General features: G+C 50.7%; 2 protein-coding genes across 2 annotated transcripts; both read left to right on the top strand.

Moving 5' to 3' along the window:
* Positions 1–2,125: 2,125 nt before the first annotated feature.
* On the top strand, positions 2,126–2,518 carry GCG54_00007892 (uncharacterized protein; the record flags this gene model as incomplete). Its single annotated transcript, XM_045407867.1, has 1 exon — positions 2,126–2,518. The coding sequence occupies one exon, from the start codon at positions 2,126–2,128 to the stop codon at positions 2,516–2,518; it is 393 nt and encodes a 130-aa protein (XP_045263256.1).
* Positions 2,519–3,396: 878 nt separating this feature from the next.
* GCG54_00007891 (putative sterigmatocystin biosynthesis monooxygenase stcW) lies at positions 3,397–5,459 on the top strand (the record flags this gene model as incomplete). Its single annotated transcript, XM_045407866.1, has 7 exons — positions 3,397–3,683; positions 3,746–3,952; positions 3,998–4,164; positions 4,214–4,309; positions 4,366–4,502; positions 4,564–4,930; positions 4,960–5,459. The coding sequence occupies 7 exons, from the start codon at positions 3,397–3,399 to the stop codon at positions 5,457–5,459; spliced, it is 1,761 nt and encodes a 586-aa protein (XP_045263255.1).
* Positions 5,460–9,785: the final 4,326 nt, after the last annotated feature.

The raw sequence follows: 9,785 nt of genomic DNA, 5'->3' as shown, positions 1-9,785 counted from the left end.
AGGGCTTTGCGAGCAAAGCAAAAACAACCAACATCTTGGTGCGGAAACACTTTTTTTCAAACGGTCGCGGATTATAACGGACGGATATTGGAACGGGAATGAGATCATGAAAACAAGTCATGTTGCTTCGCCATTATGTAGTCTCCTTGGCTCGATTGAGGGTCGAATGAAAAATGCTTATTGCACCTCTGACATTACGTTCTCACGGTGACTTCATTCCAACCTGCTCTGCTAGCGTGATGAGATTGTCTCAACTACATACTTGATTGAGGTTGGCCAACCTCGTGTAGAGTCCTTGGCAGGGTGATGATGGCAACCATTGTGATGGTTAATCAAGAACATCTCGGTTCTCATCGGCCTCTTCAAGACAGTCCACACTATGAGCCCTTGCTATTCTCTACTCGGCTGGCCCTGTCATATCTGGTTGTCTCACAAATGTTCCGGGAGAAAGTTCGAGGCTCGAAGCTTGTGGTGTCGTAGGCCGGAAGCCGCGGACACTCCCGAGACTCACGATAGAAGCGGGCCACCATCCAAATGTGAAGTCATTATACGTTTTCGCCGCCTCCATCATCTCGTCACGGCTCTTCTATTTTTCTCTTACCGGCCGGTGGTCTTTCTTCACGAACCCGTGAGTGTCACGTCGCTGTGCTATAAATGGTGTTTGGCCCGGTCACCCGTCTAAACCACCGTCGAGGTCCGCAAAGTGCCGGATCCGGGGGTGGGGCATCATCGGCAACGTCTGCCCAGGACGCCTTCCGTCGGACCGCACCCGTCTGTTCCACGTCCCTTGGAGTCTGTATTTATAGATAAGGATGAATTCATCCAAATCACAGATTAAAATAGCTCATGTGGTCTTTGGAATCAAGCTTATTTGGCAGACTAGCACGAACGAGGTGCACGCCGTTGTCTAGATCTGCTACCATCCGGCTGACCATGTTCAGACCTCGAAGATTGGCACGAAGATCTGGCTTGAGGATTCATCTAGGGAATACTACTAACGAGCGAGGAGAAGAAGCACGTCGACCTCCCAGACTCCGATGTCAACCGGCAACAGACGATCCCGAAGTCGCCGAAGCTGGCCTGGACTCCAAGCCATCGTAACACAAACCTCATCCAGCAAACCTCATGACGCTTCTTGGCAGAACACGGGCGCGGTGAGACGTCTGTACCCATTGGGTCTTGCTTGTCTTTCTCATCCCTTCAAACATTCCAGAGCTGACATTTCGCCGGCCCGAGGACTCCGACAAGTGACACAAGTGACAAGTCAGCCCTGTGGTCGGCCCTTCTTCCGAGAAATCACTCCCACAAAGGTTTCTTGGAAGCTGAGCTCAATATGACTTCACCCAATGGTCATCCTTCATTAGCATGTCCCCAGATTATGAACTTGAAGTCACAGCTCGCTGACCCGACTGCCAAGCAAACAATGCGATGACCAACGGGTGCAGGGGCGAGGTTGTAAGCAGCCCTACCCCGAATTTCCTCGTTCGGTTACATCTTCTACGGTACGATACGTCAGACGCGAGGAGTGGAAAGTTCCCGATTCGCTTGACACTTGAGATTCCAGAGGCGGAACGGTCGTTAGGGGTAAGGTAAAGAGGAAAACTCACAGCGCTAACGACCCGATCCTTTAGGTTTTGCAGGGAGCGAGTTGGAGTCCATACCGGGCGCTGATCGGCAGACTCGTTCGTCTGGGCAATGTTATTTTAGTCTTTTCGAGACATAACTTACCATAACGGTTTGCTGCTAAGCTGTAAGCTCGCAAGCAAAGGTGCTCAGTCTGTCTCACGCTCGGTGTGTGCTGCTCCGTCGAGGTTGAGGTAGGATACTGCGCATCCCGAATGATCTAAAGTCATGCTTGGCGATGTTGTCATCGTTGGCTTGTTACCTTTGAACTACACAGAGCAACAAGAATCGCTGGTCGAAACCAACTGCGCTGTGTGTTGTTGTGTGTGACCGCTGGGATATATAAACCATCAAAGGGAACCAACCTCGAGGGCCTCTTTCTTTCTCATCACACAAGACACAAGCAAGCACCACACAAAACATTCCCTTACGTCCTAATACATAATCCATATTATCACTCCAAGCCTCCTCCCAGACAAACACCCACCTCAAAACCACCAAAATGAGATTCTCCATTGCCAACATCACGACCGCCGCCCTGGTCCTCCTCCTCAACGCCGGCCCCACAGCCGCTTCCCCGGCCGACATTGACGTCCGCGACGCCCCGCGCCCCGCCGCGAACCTCTGCTGCTGCGACAGCAGCCGCCCCGGGTACAACTGCAAGGTCCCGGAGGCGCAGGGCGGCGCCGAGGACCCGATCTGCACCCTGCAGCTGTGCCCGCACGAGCCGGAGACCCAGAAGCAGTGCTGCTGCTGCTTCCCGAACTCGGAGGTTTTCCCCGTCAAGTGCAGTGCGATCCCGAAGGACGAGGAGTGCAACTGCCCTGCGGTCTACTGCCCCTTCTCATACGGCGAGAAGTACTTGCCTGGATACCCCTGGACCCCGGCTGCTTGAATGGGTTGATCAAAGGGATGGACAGGGGAAGAGCAGAAAGCGGAGACGGGAGGATATGGGCTGTAGACGAATTCTCTCTTTCGTTGTGCTGGATAGCTCTCCGTCTTTCTGAAGATAAATTGATCAAATTCACGAGACATTCTGTTCCCACGCTGTGTATGTGCTTTTGATGTTCCTGACAAGGCGCATTTTACCAGGAAATTCAATTCAATCTGTTGATTCCTACGTCCTGGAACGTATATCATGACCGATTGTCGTCAGTTACACGGACTAGTCCCGCTTCCCCTAGGCCAATCCGAGTTACGCAACTTCTTAGGTTATCGCTATCGACTCCCCAGGACTGCTCTTACTAATACGCCTCCGAATGGTCCCCAGCACCACCTCGAGATTGGTCGCCTCCTCTGCCCCACGCTGATTGCCGATAATATCGTGCGAGCCAACACTCTTTCCGCGGCAGATGTTCGAGGGATTCTTGCGCTGACTGCGGTGGAGGCGGAGGCGGAGGTGGCGGCGGAGTGAAGGCCGCGGGTGAAAGGGGGAACAACCCTCACAATAAGTGGAGATGCCTCTTCAACCATCACGCGCTTGTCTTCAGCGGAGCTCCGCAGGCTCAGCATGAGGACGCGAATGAACGCTGCACTCGCGGGGTACGACGGATCGCCAATCGTGTTACCAAAGTTTCAAGTTGCCATATAAGAATGATCTCCCCGAAAGATAACATGTTATCGCTTCTGAGGCAGTCGCAGCAGCTTCTTTCTTTTCATCACTCAGTCTCACAGAACAAGTCACAACTCACTCTCAACAGCAACCCTGACCAACACCCCTGACCAACTCTTCCCCGCCCCCTGTTCAACCCCCCGGAGCTGATAAGCGCAAGCATGGGTTCTCTCCCCGCCCCGGTCAAGCCCGAGTACAAGATCTTGGAGAAGCCGAGCCGCAGTGGCCGGAAGCTCCGCATCGTCTGTCTCGGCGGCGGCGCGAGCGCTCTCAACCTCGCGCATGAGGTCAGCATATGCAACACTCTCGATCTCGAGCTTGTGTGCTACGAGAAGAACCCTTCCCTCGGCGGAACGTGGTACGAGAACCGCTACCCGGGCTGCGGATGTGATATCCCCTCGGTCAATTACCAGTTCTCCTGGGCGCCGTCGCCTGACTGGACGCAATTGTGAGTGAAGAAATCAGAGTATTCCTAACCAGGGTAGGGCTTTGCTGACGAGGTACGCAAAGTTACTCGAGTGCCCCTGAAATTCTTCAGTACTTCAAGGATGTCGCGGAGAAATATGATTTGAACAAGTACATCCGCCTCAACCACAGAGTTGTCGGTGCTTTCTGGGACGAGCCCACGCAAAAGTGGAATATTCGCGTCGAGAAGCAGGATGGCACCGTCATTGAGGATACAGCCGACATCTTTGTCAACGCCAGCGGTGTTTTGAAGTAAGTCTTTGCAACTTTCTCGAGCTCGATCTCAATCTGACCAAGTGCTCTCAGCAAGTGGAAATGGCCCGCCATCAAGGGCAGGGAAACCTTCAAGGGAAAGATGCTCCACAGCGCCAACTGGGACAACAGCATCTCTCTCGAGGGAAAGCGCGTCGGTGTCATCGGCTCCGGTTCTTCTGCGGTTCAAATCGTTCCTAATATCCAGCCCGGTAAGTTATTCTCCCTCTGTGAACAAATCTAGGTGCTGATTGTGCATAGTCGTTGGGAGCCTGAGCTGTTTCATTCGTAGCTCTTCGTGGGTTGTCGGTGGCTTTGGCCAACGGTTTGCTGGAAAGAATGGCAGCAACTTCAAGTGTAAGTGGTTTGTCCGCGCAACTCAAGCCTCACGGAGCTGACTCGCTTGTTTTCAGACAGCGAGGAGCAACATGAGATCCTCCGCAACGACCCCAAGAAGTACCTGGCGTACAGGAAGAAGATCGAGTCAGAACTCAACTCCCGCTTCCGCTTCATCCTCAACGGGTCAAAAGAGCAACAAGATGCCAGAGATGTGAGTAAACCAACTTTGCTTCTCCATCTGGAACAACCCCGCTCATCATTTCATCGTACAGTTCGCGGAGAAGGACATGCGCTCCAAGCTTGCGCCCAGACCTGATCTTCAAGACCTCATCATCCCCAAAGACTTCGCCGTCGGCTGCCGCAGACCGACGCCCGGTAACGGCTACCTCGAGGCGCTCTGCAAAGAGAACGTGAACGTCGTGTCATCAAGTATCCAAGAAATCACACCCAAGGGCATCAAGACCGCAGACGGCACCGAGCACGAGTTCGACATCATCGTCTGCGCGACCGGCTTCGATGTCAGCTGGCGCCCGCATTATCCCACCATCGGCCGCAACGGTGTCAGTCTCAGCGAGTACTGGAAGGAGACGCCAAACACATATCTGTCTCTGACGGTGGCAAACATGCCCAACTACATCAGTAAGCACCTCGAAATCCTCCCATCGAAGGGATCTGCTGGCTGACACTGAACCAAGTCTTCAACGGGCCCTTCGGACCCTACGGCCACGGAAGCTTCCTCCCCATCACCGAGGCAGTGGCCCGCTACGTCATGCAACTGCTGCAGAAAATGTCCGAGGAGGAGATTGTATCCTTCTGCCCTAGGCAGGAGGCAGTCAACGACTTCGTCGAGCACCGCAGGAAATTCCTCCCGCGCACGGCATGGACCTCGCCCTGTCGGTCGTGGTTCAAGCAGGGCACCGTCGACGGCGAGCCGATGATGTGGCCCGGTTCGAGAATTCAGTTCTTTGAGACAATCAACACCCCGCGGTGGGAGGATTACGAGCTCAAGTACACCACGACGAATCGGTTCGGGTACTGGGGCAACGGATTCGCGGTTCGTGAGCAGGACGGTAGGGACTTGAGTTGGTATCTGGGCCTGCTGGACGGCGTGGACGAGCAGCCTGCGCTACCTGATGAGGATTTTGAGGAATTTTTCATGAACAAGTAGATTTTTAATGTTCCAGACTGTACGTACCTTTGGTTTTCGGAGTTAGATATACTAAATATTATGAAACGACTCACTCCTTTGAGGAAAACATCGCCTGACTACGCTATGATGAAGGAACACGAACGGAAGTCAGTGCACAGGTATTTTCCTCACTACCTCGGCTTGGGAATTAGTCGTGAGCAGTTTCAAAACGCCAAGGCCAGTTCTTGGTAGATGATTAATGTCTGACGGTGACATGAGTTTTGCGCGAGGGAGTCCTCTTATCACCGAGCATATCGGACCGAACCGGCCAACTTAAGTCTTGACCGAACCTTGATGCCGTACCTCCAGCTAGGATCCTTGCCGACCCCTCCTCAACAGTAGAATCTCAACAGTCCTTGCTTCACGACATTTTTCCTACCGATAACAATCGTCCAGTCGCGTGTCTCATTTTTTTCTCTTGGGTTTTTTACCGTCATTCCAAAATGAGTTCTTTCAAGTCGAAGCGAGGACAGTACAAAGCAGTCCGGCGGGATGAGTCACGAGTGTCGTCATCTACCAATGACGAAGAGCGCCAAATTCTGGATGATCCGCCCCCGATCAAGACGGTAGAAGACGAGCTTGAGGCCCTGAGAAGAAAGGTGCGACGATTGAGAACCAGCGTGGCACTCTTGATCGCCACTTTAGCCATGACTCTCATCTTCTTCCTGCTTTACGTTCAGCTGGCAACAGGGTCTGCAAGATATTTGCAGTTGGGGCAAGATGGGCTCTAATGTGTTGTTGGAGTTTTCGACTCGATGGTGAGACTCTTTCAGTGAAGTTTTACTCGTATTTGCCGGAGACTGAGTTGTGATGAGAACAGGTCGAAACCTTGAAACGATGTCGCACTCAAAAAGAATGATACCGGTCAGGTGAGGGGTATAGAATGCTTGGTCAAAGGTCAAATCAAAATATGTAATGTAAAGTATAGACGGCGAAGGACGAAACTATAAATACATCGTCATTAACGATTAAGGAGTCACGCACAGGACGTTTCCCATGACAGTCTATTGTAGTAGTCTCACTAATTTGAGGTGCCAAAATGACGCAACCCCGCGGGAGCTTTTGGCGTGCCAAATGATTCCTGGCCTCAATGCCGACTATGTTATCACATACTATGTCTATTGCCTTGAAGTTTGAAGCAAACCCTCATCTGTAGTTTTTGGTATTCATTTTGTGTCTGCCAGAATCATCATGAGCTTCCATGCTTTAGATAATGCACTTCATCAGCTTAAGATTTTCTCTCTCATCACACTCCTCTACCTCAAAATTCAAGCTATACAGAAGTGCTCGCTGATCATTTAGGCTCAGTCGAATCATGACCTGTTGAAGATTCCACAAACTGTAAAATCAGAGCTTGATGTGGTGTTATCGCCGTGCAAGTTCTGAAAGTAGCATGTCCTACAACCCAAGATGGCTGACGCAAGTGCGCACAAGTCAAGGATGGAGGAAGTTTCGAAGCTAGTTTGTCCATTTTCGATCATGAAATTGGCCATAACACAGAGTCTTGCTATCCGGGGGGATAGGTAGTAGATATACGACGATAACGAAGACAACAAGGACAACAACGACAAGGACGACGACGACGATAACTATAACAATAATGATAACGATAATAATAACATAATAACGATAGTACTAAACATAGGAAGAGAGAGAGGGACAAGAATAGCGACGATAATAGTAAAGGTTGAGTAATATAAATTAAACCACTGGACCTAATACAGGTAATCATCCGCCCGGTTAGCCAGAAGTACCCGCCGAATAGCAAAACTCTATATTATATATGAACGTGCCTATCTGAACACATGGTCCGTTGCTACCTAAAACTCTATAAGCTTTGGGTGACTTTGCCGCATCCTTTGGGTGCGTGGACGCCATGAAAAGCGTCTGGAATCCCGAGTCCCCGCGGCTACCAGTGGTCTGTCCAACTATATCAAATCCAGCTTCGATGAAAGCCTTGCGCCACTCAACCTCACACTACAGAGCTTGCTCTCTCTTGTCCGTCCTGTTCCACCAACTCTCCGTAAATCCAAAGAGGAAGTCCTTCCAGCAGCAGTCTAATTCTGTTGTCTCGAGAAACAGAACGATACCGCCTTCCTTTCGAAGATATTGGCGGATGTTCTTAAGTGATTGGACGATGTCCGATGTCTCGCGGATGACGTTGACGGCGACGACGGCATCCTCGGTGCCAGCGACGCAGGGCTCCGGAGGCCGCTCAACACTAGTGGCTTTAAAGTCCATAAACTTATTGTATGTCGTTCTGGAGAATTTCTCTCTTGCCTGAAGCACGTACTTTGCTGAAATGTCTGTGAAAGAGTACGTTGCGTTGGAGATGCCAATCTTTTCCTTCAATAGGGGCGCCAACCATGTTGCCACGCCTCCCATACCAGCGCCGATCTCCTTGACGCGCAATTTGGTGTTTTCTGTGTTGTCTGTGTCGTCGAAGGAGTATTTATTGACGTGCGCTGGAGAAAGTCCTTAATGAGGTTGTGGAATGCAACGTTGGAGCTGTCGATGCTATAGAACTTCTCCGCCAGTTTTCTCCCGTTGCCCTTATCGTAAATATGGCTACTATCGCATTTTCCCTCCCAAATCTCAACCAGGCAATTGCCAGCGTGCTGGATGAGACGGGTGAGGTTTTCGAAGTGTGGGTATTCGTCGACGAGGCTTTGTGCCAGGTCGCGGCTCGTTTGATGTGGGATGGCAACCTTCGTTCGAGTGATGTCAGTGGGCTTGATGGTGATCCACTCGGTGGCGGAGAGGAGTACGAGGCAAGACTCCCAGTGGTTTTCCGGCGCATCACTAGCTGGTCGTTGCATATAAAAGCTTTGCCCTTCGTGGTACTTGTGTAGGTCAGTACCCTGCTTACGGAGGGCTTCCACGATCAAGAGACGGCAAAGCTCTGCGTGTCTTGGTTGAGCCTGTTCCATGTACGCAACAAAGCCTGCGTCTGCAATGATTTGAGACGTGGACTTTATGGGCTGGTTTGAAGCCTTGAGAATGGCAGACCGAGAAATAGACGGGCCTTTGGCACTCGCCTTGGCATGAGGGTAGGTATAGATACCGTTAAATGCCATTGTATAAGTAGCAGATAGATATGATCTAGAGTTGTTCGGCTGGAGAGACGCGGCTATACTGAATGGTAATGAGTGATCATGTGTGTAGAAGAATGTTGTATGTGTGTGCGAGCAACAAGAAAGACGAGTGTGTGCGTATTGTTTTAAGAGTGGTTTAGAACGAGGAAGAATTATCTTGTCAGCTTTAGGGATCAGGGAGGGTTGCTGTGAATTCAGAATGAGCGTTTCCAACGGTGATACCTCAACCATGAAATCTGTCCGACCAGCCCTCATGGTTACCTACGAGATCAAAATCCGCTCAGGGTAGACAGGCAAGATGGTTTAGTCTAAACTACAAACCTGACGAGATTTGTCGAGCCTCATTGTCAGAGCTGCCCAAGATAGAGAGGAAAGTAGAGAGCATGGCACTAAAGACACTAATAATAACACACGCTAAAGAGGCAAATAATAATAACAAGATGCTATTATGCATAGTGATCGAGTTGCGAATGTTCTCTTTTTGGAGATAACTCGACTGCACAGATTTCCATGTCAACTATCTATCAAAGCTTGGTTCCTCTTGGTTGGGGACGTTCTATTTCCTGCAGCTTCCTGGAGTGACTATGTCAAATTTTGAACCTCGCTTGATGAATTGAACGGAGAGGTTTGCGCACATTTCGCTGTGTTACGAATGCCTCATCGCCTGTATAGCCACCTAGATCGTGTTCCAACAGGTGGTAGACTGCCACAGAGGGTGCTCTCGATTCAATCAAGGCCGTTTAGAGACTTCAAGATCAACTCAAGCCTTTCGATATTTCTCAAGAATTTCGTGTTGCATCTCGTCACATTACGGGCCATGCAATTTGAAACCCCGACTGCTGGTCTTCGACCGAGGCCGAGCTTCTCAAGGTGGAACCTTTCGCCGCCGATTCGGCCGGCATGAAAACGCCGTACTAAGTAGCAAACCTCTCCCTCGGGACAGGGGTGGATCAAGTTAGATCATTTGGAAAAGAAACTGATTGATAAGACAAGTCAACTTCAACATCACTCCATCAAAGGTGCCGTACATGAAAAACCCTGGTTGGTGTTCGCATCACCCCCGCACCGTTGCATGACTTTTTTTCTTTGCAGGCCTCCTACTTATTTTCTTCATCGGACTTCGGTACGCTTCCAAAGAACGCAGGTGATGCAAAATCACTAAATCACTATTGGGCCCCTTCCTCATGCGTCCGTTCAATCAAGCAGGAGG

Source organism: Colletotrichum gloeosporioides (genome assembly GCF_011800055.1).
Source record: "Colletotrichum gloeosporioides strain Lc1 chromosome Unknown consensus_51, whole genome shotgun sequence".
Classification (NCBI taxonomy): domain Eukaryota; kingdom Fungi; phylum Ascomycota; class Sordariomycetes; order Glomerellales; family Glomerellaceae; genus Colletotrichum; species Colletotrichum gloeosporioides.
This window is presented reverse-complemented; position numbering and strand designations above follow the sequence as displayed.